At 42.0% G+C, this 12838-nt stretch overlaps 2 protein-coding genes across 6 annotated transcripts in view; one reads left to right on the top strand and one right to left on the bottom strand.

Annotated features, from left to right (window-relative positions):
- Window positions 1–4224, top strand: part of LOC126963217 (survival motor neuron protein-like) — a 6204-nt gene extending 1980 nt beyond the window's left edge. The window contains exon 2 of one of the 2 annotated variants that reach the window (XM_050805354.1): window positions 4124–4224. The gene's annotated coding sequence lies outside the window, so the exon portion shown is untranslated. Of the gene's footprint in view, window positions 1–4119 lie in introns of both variants that reach the window. The other variant, XM_050805355.1, reaches the window with a different exon arrangement.
- A 3567-nt stretch (window positions 4225–7791) lies between these two features.
- Window positions 7792–12838, bottom strand: part of LOC126963201 (WASH complex subunit 2A) — a 65934-nt gene continuing 60887 nt past the window's right edge. For all 4 annotated transcript variants that reach the window (XM_050805296.1, XM_050805297.1, XM_050805298.1 and 1 more), the window contains 3 exons: window positions 11277–11885; window positions 10252–10429; window positions 7792–8493 (listed from right to left, as the gene is read on the bottom strand). In XM_050805296.1, coding sequence (XP_050661253.1) covers window positions 8354–8493; window positions 10252–10429; window positions 11277–11885 — 927 coding nt within the window. In that variant the 3' untranslated portion in view covers window positions 7792–8353. The remainder of the gene's footprint in view (window positions 8494–10251; window positions 10430–11276; window positions 11886–12838) is intronic.

Here is a 12838-nt window from a genome sequence, read left to right as displayed (position 1 = left end):
ATGGTTTTTATTATGTACACAGAGTTGTGCAACCATCACTACATTAGATTTGGAAAATGTTCATCACCTCTAAAAAGGAACCCCATACCCTGTAACCATCACTCCCAAATTTCCCCAGTCCCCCACTCAACCCTACGCAACCACTAACTTACTTTCTATCTCCAAATTAGTCTATTCTGGACATTTCACATAAATAGAATCATATATGATTTTTTGTGACGGGCTTCTTTCACTTAGCATAATGTTTTCAAAGTTCATCATGTTCTAAGATATATCAGTACTTCACTCCTTTTTATTATTGAATAATAGTCCCTTGTAGCAATACATCTCATGTCGTTTATCCATCCATCAGTTGACAAGCATTTGAGTTGTTTCCAATTTTGGGCTGTTACATATAATGCTAAGATGAACATTCAATTGCAAGTTTTTGTGTAAACATATGTTTTCCTTCCTCTTTGAAGCAGCTTTGCTGGGTTATGTGGTAACTCTTATGTTTAGCAATTTGTGGAACTACCAAACTGTTTTCTAAATGATATGGATCATTTTACGGTCCCATCAACAATGAATGAGCTTCCCTTCTATTCCTACGTTAGGTGGATTTTCTTTTTAATCGTGAAGGGGTGTGAATTTTGTCAAACGCTTTTTTCAGTGACTATTGAAATAATCATGTGGTTTTCTTTCCTCTTTTTTTCACATATTACATTAATTTTTGTGCATCAAATCAATCTTGCATTACTGAGATAAATCCCACTTGTACATGGTATGTAATCCTTTACATATGTTGATGGATTTGGTCTGGAAGTATTTCCTCAGGATCTCTGTGTCTATAATCATAAGAGACGATCTACAGTTTTCTTTATGTCTGTCTGGATTTGGTATCCGGGTAATACCGGCCTTATAGGATGAGTTGGGAAGTGTTTCTGACATGGGTAAATTTTTAAATGTATTTCAGGATAGGTAAAGCCTCAGAGTGGGAGAAGGGTATCAGAAAGTAAACCTAGGTGAACAGAGAGTGAACACTTATGGAAGTGCAAGAGTCAGAGAAATGCGCCATACACAAATTTTTTACATTTTTTTCTACCAAAGGATATGAGATATCACTGAACTCACTACAATATAAGCATGTTTAAAGAAGCAGTTGTTTTTAAAGGTGTGGTTTTGTTAGTTATCTCCACTCCATATGCATGATACTCCAGAGGCATCTGAAATCCAACATACTCAAAACTTACCATTTTTCCCACAAACCTCCTGCTTTCCTGTAGTCCTCATCTTGATAAAGAGATGCCTCCTACCATCTCTCAAAATGATCTGTCAATCATTTTGGATTTTCCCCCAACCCCATGACACCTAGAAATGACCAATTCTAGACAATATGACTTCTTAATATTGTATTTTGTTTTTGAGGCGGAGTCTCGCTTTGTCACCCAGGCTGGAGTGCAGTGGCGTGATCTTGGCTCACTGCAACCTCTGTGTCCCAGGTTCAAGGGATTCTCCTGCCTCAGCCTCCTGAGTAGCTGGGACTACAGGCATGTACCACCACACCCAGCTAATTTTTGTATTTTTAGTACACACAGGGTTTCACCATATTGGCCAGACTGGTCTCTAACTCCTGACCTTGTGATCTGCCCGCCTTGGCCTCCCAAAGGACTGGGATTACAGGCGTGAGCCACTGTGCCAGGCCTCTTAATATTGTTTAAATCTGTCACCCACTCCATCTACACTGATTAGGACTTAATTTATGGCTTCATTAGCTCTCAACTGAGCAATTTTCACGGCCTAGTTTTGATCCTCGATTCTTGCCTTTCACTCTTTCAACCCATCTGTCCATGATGCCAGTTTTTTTCTCTCAACTTTGAAAAAAGTTTATGAAAACTAGATTAGGGTATCATATTTTTACATTATTCAGCAATGATGTTTAAGCAACAGGAGAAGTCACACAAAGTTCTAGAATAATTTTATGTTTGATTTCAAATGCACTGCCATGAAACCTCAGCAACAAAGGAACTAAATGAGGGAAATGAACTAAGTTAGTCTAAACAGGACAAATTTCCTTATTGGATAGATTTCATGTTTTGAGCAGTAGAACTGAGCAGAAATTAGAGGTTCCTATATGCCCCCCACTCCCACAGCCTTCTTCTATCACAACCTGCACCAGAGTAGTACATTTGTTACACCTGATGAACCTCACAGTGACACATCATTTTCACACAAAAATTGAAGTTTGTAATTTACATTAGGGTTCACTCTTGATGGATTTGAACTAATGCATGATGACGTGTATCCACCATTACAGTACCACACAGAATACATACGCTGTGCTACGATCCCTCTGTGCTTTGCCTATTCATTCCTCTCTCCCCTCAGATCCTGGCAAACACTACACTTTTTACCATCTCCATAGTTTTACCCTTTCCAGAACATAATTCAGAATTTTATAGTTTACAGCCTTTTCAGATTGGCTTCTTTCACATAGTAACACACATTTTTAAGGTTCCTCCATGTCTTCTCATGGGTTGATAGCTCTTTTCTTTATGGTGCTGAATAACAGTCCATTGTCTGGGTATACTACAGAGTTTATTTATACATTCATCTACTGAAGGACATCTTAGTTGCTTCCAAGATTTGGAAATTATGAAAAAAGCTTCCATACACATCTGTATGCAGGTTTTTGTGTGAACATGTTTTCAATTCACTTGGGCAAATTCCAAGGAGCCTAATTGCTGGATCATACAGTAAGAATATGCAAGAAGTTGCCAAACAATCTTCCAAGGTACCATGTTGTATTCCCACCAGCGGTGAATGAGAGTTCCTGTTGTTCCCCATCTTCACCAGCTTTGGTGTTGTCAGTGTTTTGGATTTCAGCCATTGTAACCGTCATGTGACAGTACGTCACTGTTGTTTTAATTTGCATTTCCCTAATGACACATAATGTGGAGCACAGTTACCTTTTGAAAATGTAGAGCTGATCATGTTATTTCTTGCTTCAAGGCCGTATAATGACTTCTCCCTGTCTATAGAATAAAACTCAGACTCCTTAGAAATGCTCCCAAGATTATGCATCTCACATTCCTGCCCCATTTTACTTATCTACATACCTCACCTCATCTTGCAACATCTCTGGTACTTCTATCCTCTAATCACTCGCATCTGCAGCTTCACAACACATCAGCTTCTATGTTGTTGCTCCTGCTCTGCTCTACTTACTGTCACGTGCACACGTGGTTACCTGACAAACACCTAATCATCTTTCAACATTCAGCTCCAATATCAACCATTCCACAAACCTTTTATACCTACGCCCTTTACACTACTACCTACATCATATACTGCACCCATAACAATTTATTTTATTATATTTATTTTATTATCATTTGTTTTGAGACGGAGTCTTGCTCTGTCTCCCAGGCTGGAGTGCAGTGGCACGATCTCGGCTCACTGCAAGCTCCACCTCCCGGGTTCACGCCATTCTCCTGCCTCAGCCTCCCAAGTAGCTGGGACTACAGGCGCCGCCACCACGCATGGCTAATTTTTTATATTTTTAGTAGAGACAGGGTTTCACCGTGTTAGCCAGGATAATATCGATTTCCTGACCTTGTGAGCCACCCTCCTCGGTCTCCCAAAGTGCTGGGATTATAGGCATGAGCCACTGCCCCTGGCCCATAACAATTTCATTTTTTCCTAAACTGAAGGGAGCACCTCTGATCTCTATCCCCTACCACATTGTTTTGCACATGTTGGTACTCATTAAAGCTTTGTTCAAGGAAAGAACAGATAGTTTACTCTTTCAATTGATCCTCAGAGCAAACCTGTGCTATAGGTAAGGTATTATCCAAGTTTTAGACATTAATAAATATTTGGTTATCCTCTGTGTTAGCCAGTTTGTGTTGCTATAAAGGAATACCTGAGACTGGGCAATTTATGAATAAAAGAGGTTTATTTTGGCTGATGGTTCTGTAGACTGTACAAGGAGTATAATGCTGGTATCTGTTTCTGGTGAGGGCCTCAGGAAGTTTACAATCATGGCAGGAGGAGAGGAGCCAGCATGTTACATGGTGAGAGAACGAGAGAGAGAGAGAGAGAGGAAGGAGGTGCCAGGTTTTTTGTTTGTTTGTTTTTGAGACAGAGTCTTGCTCTGTTGCCCAGGCTGGAGTGCAGTGGCGCAATCTCAGCTCACTGCAACCTCAGCCTCCTGGGTTCAAGCAATTCTCTTGCCTCCGCCTCCTGAGTAGCTGGGACTACAGATGCATGCCACCACACCTGGCAAATTTTTGTATTTTTAGTAGAGACGGGGTTTCAAGATGTTGGCCAGGATGGTCTCCATCTCCTGACCTCGTAATCCGCCACTCTTGGCCTCCAAAAGTGCTGAGACTACAGGCATAAGCCACCACAGCCGGCCCCCAGGTTCTTTGAAACCATATCTCACGTGAACTCAGAGTGAGAACTCATTCATTACCACAAGCATAGCACCAAGACATTCACAAGGATCCACCCCCATAATCCAAACACCTCCCACTAGGCCCATCTCCAACACTGGGGGTCACGTTTCAACATGAGATTTGGAGGGGGGAAAACACCCAAGCCATGTCATGCTCCAAAAGTTTGTTTAGAGGGATGTTGGCTTCTCACAGGAATCCCGTTCTGATTCACTCCAAATGAAGTCCACCAACGTTTATCCAACTCATAACATACATGCACATACAGGAATCTGCTATGAGTTTTGATAACACTAATAGGAAAGACAATTAATTTGGGAATCTGAATTGCATTGTACAGACTTCTAGTGATCCTAAAGGGAGGGCATTACAGAAAGGAAAATTGTTTCTTGTAGCACAGCTCTTTTGAGTATTGTTGCACCATATTTCAAAACAATGAGGAATAGAGTAATACAAGGTGCCAGGCTAGTAATACTGCCAGTGATAGTGGTAAAGGGTCATTGCTCTTAAATAAAAGCTAAATTAAAAAGCTGCATTGCTTATATATGACTTTGTATGGAGCTAACCTTAACCCTCTTTCTTTCACTCATTCAAAGAACTGCTTTTATAATTTTGGATAACATGAATTCTTAAAAACATACTTATGCTACATCAAATAAGAGTGTACTATAGAGTTGCCAGTGTGTGTATCCCCGAAGCCAACAGTACTTCTACCTACATAGTTGCAGCTCTAGCAACAGAAGTCAGGTGTCAGGACTGCAAAATGAACATGACAGAAATAAAGACATGAGTGACTATGCCTGCCCAAGGAATTCAGAGTGTTTCCTTCACCACAGTGTTCTTCCATAGTGTGACCCTGAAAATAACAGGCTGGGGGAGGGTAGAAGGTAACAAACAGATTTGGAAGTTCTTCATCTGTAATGAGAATGGATAATGCAACTATAAGCCAGAAGAAAAAGAACAAACCCGTTCAGCATTAATTGTGCTGGAGCTTCCACCGTAAGTCTGGGTCCATTCAATGGGGTAATTTCCAATATCCCAAAAGAACCAAGGTTGATAACCCAAAGCAAAAATGTTTCCCTCTAGAAGATAGTTATGCTTCTCCTCAGGAGTAGAAATCACGGTAGCAGAGGACAAAATGAGGCCATGAAATCTGGTTAAGCCAGACTGGATGCCTAGAGGGTAGATAAGGAGCAAATGGAAGCTGCAGCAGGCCAGAGACCTAGCCAGTACTAAAAGCTGGGTCCATGAATGGCTTCTTGAAACGGTGTGTGGTCATGCTTAGCTGAGCATGCTGTGGGACTCATGATGTTGGAAAATGAGGGGGCAATGAAGACTTCAAGATGGGATGGAAAATGATGCAAGAACAGCTAAAAGAAAGAAAAAAAAGAAAGAAAATAGAAGGGGAAGACGAAACGAAAAAAAAAGAAAGAAGCTGGCCAAGGTGGCTCATGCCCATAATCCCAGCAATTCAGGAGGCCAAGGTGGGAGAATCACTTGAGGCAAGAATGTTGAGACCAGCCTGGGCAACACAGCGAGACCCTTGTCTCTACAAAAACCTTTTAAAAAAAATTAGCTGGGCATGATGGCACACACCTGTAGTCCCCGCTATTCAGGAGGCTAAGGTGGGAGGATCACTGGAGCCCTGGAGTTGAAGGTGCAGCAAGCTATGATTGTGCCACCACACCCCAGCCTGGGCAGCACAACCAGACCCTGTCTCAAAAGAAAAAAAAAAAAAAAAGGGGGAGCAGGTAGAGAAAAAAGTATTTCCAGAATTTTTTACGATTAAAAAATATATCTAGCTATTAAGAGTAATAGCTAGTGACACCAAAAAGATTTCTGAATCAATTCCCAAAGCATTTCTCTATTTCTCTCATCTCTTCTGAAAAAGTTCTAAAAACACAACTCCAAAGATGAAATGGAAGTTAACGGTAAACAAGGCAATAGCACTGAATATGTAGTTTCAGTAACTCAGAATTTGCTCCATCCTCTGCTCTAAAAAAGCTTAGCTACAGAAGAGCAGTTACCTTTGAAACATTTTCCCAAACATAATGATATCCAGAATGTGAAGCTGCCATTAAAAATGTTGACATAGGCCGGGCGCAATGGCTCACGCCTGTAATCCCAGCACTTTGGGAGGCCGAGGCGGGCAGATCATGAGGTCAGGAGATCGAGACCATCCTGGCTAACACGGTGAAAACCCGACTCTACTAAAAATACAAAAAATTAGCAGGGCATGGTGGCAGGTGCCTGTAGTCCCAGCTACTTGGGAGGCTGAGGCAGGAGAATGGCATGAACCCAGGAGGCGGAGGTTGCAGTGAGCCGAGATTGCACCACTGCATTCTGGCCTGGGTGACAGAGCGAGACTCCATCTCCCAAAAAAAGAAAAAAATGTTGACACAGATCTTAATTTACTGATATGTGAAAACATCCCTAAAGTTCTAAAGGCAAGCTACAGAATCATATCAACCATCTAATATGTCTGTAGCCTAAATGCTAGTCGGCAGTTGATCTGCAAGCAGGATTAGGAAATATTTCAGAGCCAGCATCTCCTCGCACCATCCAGGTACCTGCACAGTTGAGGCCACCGAGTCACCTGCGCAGCCCTTGCTCCTCCAAGACCAACCAAGGCTCCTCACGCCCACGGGCCTGAATCTGGAGGACAGCAGTCTGCCTGACAACAGCGACTCGGAGATCTCAACCTAAGGACAGAAGGAAGATGCATAAAATGAAGAGGGGAAAGGAGTGGGTAACTAGCAAGTGCCCTCATCTGTCATCACGTCACTCACAGCAGACTTGGTCAAATGGTTGACCTGTGGGAGCTGTAGAAAATCTTTGACTCTGGGTATGAGTAATTCCCCTTCCAATCTTACAGTGTCCAAGGAAGAAGTTAGTAGCTCCAGGATCGCTGAGACCAACCTGGGTGGCCTACAAGACTGTGCCGTGGTGACAGGCTGCATACTCAGCAGCAAGAAGACAGCAAGAAGACAGAGCACCAAAACACACAGACTAGAATGGGGTCAGCCATCCAGGTGGCTGGTGGCTACTGCCTTTGTTGATGCAGATAACGAACATTTTCATTACTGCAGAGTTCAATGGGGCAGTGCTGCTCTAAAGGCTGACATTTCCATCCTCAGCACTTCCCCCCGCTATTACCTAGGTTCATTCTGCTGCTTCCATAACACAAGGATGGAAAAGGATGCCTTAGAGCAACGGTCAGCAAACTGTTTACATAAAGGGACATATAGAAAACATCTGAGGCTCTGTGAGCCATCTAGTCTCTGTTACAATTACTCAACTCTTACATTGGAGGTGGGGTGAGAGTAGCAATAGACAGTAAGTAAATAAATGAATGTGGTTGTGTTCCAATAAAATTTTATTAACAAAATACGACAGTGGGGGGCCATAGTTTGCCAAACCCTGCCTTGGAGGACATGCAGAGGCACCTTCGGAATTCAGTGAAAACCTGCTCCCATATTGCTAAGACTCGTGAAGTATAATCTCTCACCTTCTTTCTCTTTCACCTGCCCAGGCCCTAAATTAGGGTTCCCATCCATATAACAAAGACTCCTGGTCATGTGGCATTTGCTATCTCTGAGATTCCCTGACTACCCATGAAAGCCACAAAGAGATTGCTTCTTTTACACATCCTGAAGCATATTATGGCCCCAGCAAGGCTAACTAAATCAAACTATGGTTTAAAAACAAAACAAACCAACCACTGTGAAATACTTATTTTTGTTTTGTAGTATTAAGCATGATTAAACCAGTGCAGAAAAATACTAAGTACATTGGGTAAAAGATGAGCTAGCTCTTCTAATACTTGCTTTTTGTAACCCAGTTAAGACCATAAGCATATACAACATCATCACTAACTCAACAGTGTAGCTGCAGGATAACATGTGGATACCCTGTATGCTCTACTGGCCTCCAAAGGCATTCAGGGGATCATCAAAGATGTTGGACACCTCGTGTTCCGATCTTGGTTCAGGTGCGGCTTGTGCAGATCGACTTTTTGGTTTGGTTGTCTTAGCCTGGATACCAGAGGAGAAGATGTCATCTTTAGAAAGAAAAAAGAAAAACAGTTGCTGAAGAGGGGTGGGGAAAGGTACTTTTAAAACACATGCAAGCAAACCACCAAAGACCCAGCTGTGGTAACAGTATGGAGTACCCCAAAACACTAATCTAGAACTCCAGTCTCTTAGATTCTGGTCCTGTGTTTGTTACTCGTTAAGTTTTATGATCACACACAGGTTCCTCTTGGAGCACAATTCCTTCAGCAACAGAAGTGTCTGTATGTGCGTGTGCAGGGCAGACAAAAGGGAAGGGTAACTTGATCTCCAAACCAGACCACGCCCCTACCATCGGGGACAACAGACTTATTTAGACATTCTTTTCACACCGGGTTTTAAAAGAGCAATAAAAATATGCAAAGGGAAATCCAACATAGGACCCACCTGTTTTCTTTCAGAATAAATGCACTGATTTGAGGCATCTCATGTAAGACCGTAAGCCTCTGTCGCTGCATTTGTTTAATGTTTCACTGACTCAAAAGCTTGTCTTACCTAATTATGGTACATACCCAGTAAAGTTACTGCTAGGGTTTTATCCAACCATGATTTTAGCATATATACATAAAGTTAGGTGTACACAAATGGTAAAGACCACAGCATTATTTGTAATAAAGAAAACAAACAATCAGGATCTCAGTCAACAGGCTAATGGCTAAACACAAAGAAATCGTGCACATCACTGAAAACAAGGAAGGAGATCTCTATGTACTGACATGAAAAGACATGAAGTGACTCAAAGAGCAGAAATACATTCTTACTTTCCAGAAATATATTCTTACTCTTAAAAATATATTCTTATATATATTTATAAATACATTCTTTTTTAAAAGGTGGTTATATATTGATGTGTACACAAACATATATTAATATCACTGTGTCTGAACGGATACACACCGAACTGTTACTATTACCTCCAGGGGTTATTCACTTTGTACATTTTCTGAATTGCATGAATCTATTACAGTAAGCATGTATGACTTTTCTGTATTTAAAATAATGAATGAGTTATTCTGCCCTCCATGTGCTTGCTCGAGGCACAGAGCCAGTGTGACTCTCCAGCACCAGCTGTCTCCCAGTTAGCCTCAAGGTCTAGATTGATTGGGGGTGTAGGAAATGTGTATGTGGCCTCAGCCCATGTGCTCTCTACCAACGCGGGATTGATCAAAAGTCCAATATTTAGGGTTCTCGCACATTTGCCTTGTTTACCAACAAAGCAGAAGTTGTGCCACATAAAGAAGACGATATTGTTCCCAAACACCAAAGACCTCAGTGAGATGCAACGCCTGAGGTAGAGCCTACCCCCAGGTCTAGTCTTGCTCTCTTCTCGCACAGAACCACGGACACTCCCTCTCCATCTGGAGCTCTGACTCAACCAACCACATCACACCCAAGGCAGTCCCCTCAGCCTACTTTAGCATGTGAGGTCATTTCTGACCAAACCTCCTTTCATAACATCAGGGTGTGCCACAGACGATTGGTGAGGTGCACTGAGATCAAAGTTAAATTATACTTAAACGTCAAACTCTGGGTGCCTTCAAATTATTTGATGACCAACATAAGAAAGAGTTACTTCACTAAAATAATTAGTCCATCTCTTACCTATCTTCAGCCTAACTCAGGATTACACTGAAGTGAACCTGCTGGGGTGCATTTTCCAGAAAAGGGCCAAGAAAAGGTAGCAGGAAAAATACCAAGTGACGGAAAGTTAAGGATTCTCTAGGTCAGACGTAGAAAACCAAACTTACCCATATCATCATCAAATATAGACTTGGCTTCCACTTTCTTTTTGGACTTTTCTTTTGGTTTTACAGTTAAGTCAGCAAAGATATCAATGTTATCATCAAATAAATTGGATTCCAATGTTTTCTCCTTCTCTCTGGTTTTCTGAGAGGGTTTAATTGCTTCCGTAGCAAATATATCATCCTTGTTAAGCCAAAAATACATACAATGTTAAATCAATTTTTCTTTTTAAACTCAAACATGTCAACAAGCTATGGAAATGCAAATGGCCAGGGTGTTGTGGAACAGCCTTGAGACTGCCCCCTCTGCCTGGGATGCACTACCCCAGATGTCTGCACAGCTTGGCCCACCCATCTCACCCCGGCTCAAATGCTGGCATTGCAGTGACACCTTCTCTACCAGTCCTGCCTAAAGGAGCACCTCCTACCCCTACCAACCACTCTGCCCCAGGTTATTTTCTTCATGACACTTAGTACTATTTGAAAACATCTTAATTTTCCATTGCCCTGTTTGTATCTCATTATCTTCCCAGAGAGCTCTGAGGAGCCTAGCACTTCTCTGAGCTCACCTCGTACCTGCAGGCCCCAGGTGCTCAATAAACATCTGCTGAGCAAATGCCACTGAAAGTCTTATTGCCTGCACTAAACTGTCAGCTCCAGCCAGGGCCAATGTCCCCAGAACCACAGGTTAAACTCTCAAGCTGGACTGGTGGAGCTATATGCATGTCACCGAGTGGCATGCCCAGGAAGCTGATTACAATATTCTATAAAAATTAAAAAACTGTAAAAACTAGACAAACCAAGACCTGCATCAACGATTGTGGCCAGCCAAGAAATACATTCTACATGAAACAAAACAAAAAGCCACTTCTGAAACAATGTTAGACTTATTAATAAAAGAGCCTAATTATAATTACTAAGCAGATGGCTATGGGGTATGCATGCAACAAGTTAAACATAATCCACGGCTCAAATAAGCCAATCAGATACCCTCCTTAACTTAGACACAAAAACGTGTTAAGTCCTATTACCTCAAAAATATCTTGTGTTGTTGATATGACATCCTGCTGACTACTGGATTTTGTTTCATTTTTCTTGACTTTCTGATCTGTAAAGAGGTCATCCTCATCTTCCAGGAGAGGAAAGGGATTTGCTTTCTTTGCTGGTTTTGGTTTCGCAGACTGAAAGAGATCATCATCACTGCTGGCCTCGCCTAGAGCAGGAAACACGGGGCTTTTTGCTTTACCACCCACTGGCGGGTTGGCAGAATTCTCTGCTATCTTTGCCTTGGGTTTTGTTCTCTCCGTGGACTGAGATCCAGTGCCCGTGGAAAAGATGTCCCCAGAATCAAAAAGGTCAGCCTCCCCTCTGGACTTTGCAAAGGGGCTTCTGTCCACTCCAGGCACAGGAACACCTTCCCAAGGTGCAGCGGCAGCTGCCAGGGCCTCCTCAGTGCTGTCTTCTCCACTGGCTGCTCTGAGCTGTGGCCGATGGCCATTTGCGGAAATGGCACCATCAGCCCACTGTGCAATGGGTCCTCTGGGGACACTTATGTCCTGAGCCTCGCTGGACTCCTGGGCAGCCAGCCGCCTAGCTGCACGGGTCTGTGGTCTACGCTTCCCTCTCATCTTGACACGGCTCTGCAATGGCAAAAAAACACACATTGATCTAATGATAAAATAAAGTATTCAAAGCTACCATGGCAAAGAATCAGTGACTCAAAATACTGTAAGGTTATCTGGTTTACTTCAAGGAAGATATTATCGAAGAACACAGAAGAGGTTATTTCTTAATGATTTCCAAGGAAGGTGTTTAATAGCTCCTAGTATTCCAACACTAAGTCATTCTTAATCCTTTAGAGTTCTCCATTTTTTAATATTTTCAGGGCAGTTTCAGTTCAGTTTGACACAAAAAGCTTCATCTGTTGCTGGAAACCTGGAAAGTAGGCATGTTGGCTCTCTGTGTCTCACAACCCCTCCCTTGGCCCCTACTCTGCCTTCAATAGAAACGTGGGTATCTTTCCAAACAAGAAAGAATCGGGGAATTCTGGTACTAACCTTTGTTAGGGGGCTAGTCTAAATTCTGGCTCCAGGAGCAGGGAGAAATACAAGACAATAAAGAGAGGTAATCTAAGGTGCTGTTTTCTTCAAGTCAATAAACATTAAATTCAAACGTTAAGTATTCCACATAAGAAATACGGTTTAGGAATCAGAACTTTTAATATAATCTCAAAACACAAATCACTTAGTAGCAATGATGCAGTGTTTATGATATTTTCCAAAATATACAATCAAGTAGAATTTTGAGAAGCTACAACCTACTTTGGGCAAAGTATGATCGTGTTCCCAGCTTCAGGGGAATGTCACAATTTTAGTTGTGACATAATAAAAAAAAAGCCAACGAAAACTGTCACAAAAGGAAGGCTGTTTTCTTTTGCACAACGAAACAGGTTTGGAAACATTTGAAATGAGTCTATTTGCCAGGGTTAGGTCATTCTGTGTCCTGTCGCTTACTTGGAGATCAATTAAGGCTTTCCAGAGAAGGGAGATTGGATAGAAACAAGAAACCCAACTAAAATGAAAGGAAAACGTCA

This window comes from Macaca thibetana, chromosome 9 (assembly GCF_024542745.1).
Source record: "Macaca thibetana thibetana isolate TM-01 chromosome 9, ASM2454274v1, whole genome shotgun sequence".
Taxonomy (NCBI): Eukaryota; Metazoa; Chordata; class Mammalia; order Primates; family Cercopithecidae; genus Macaca; species Macaca thibetana.
The sequence above is the reverse complement of the archived record's forward strand: the minus strand, read 5'-3'. Positions and strand labels throughout refer to the sequence as shown.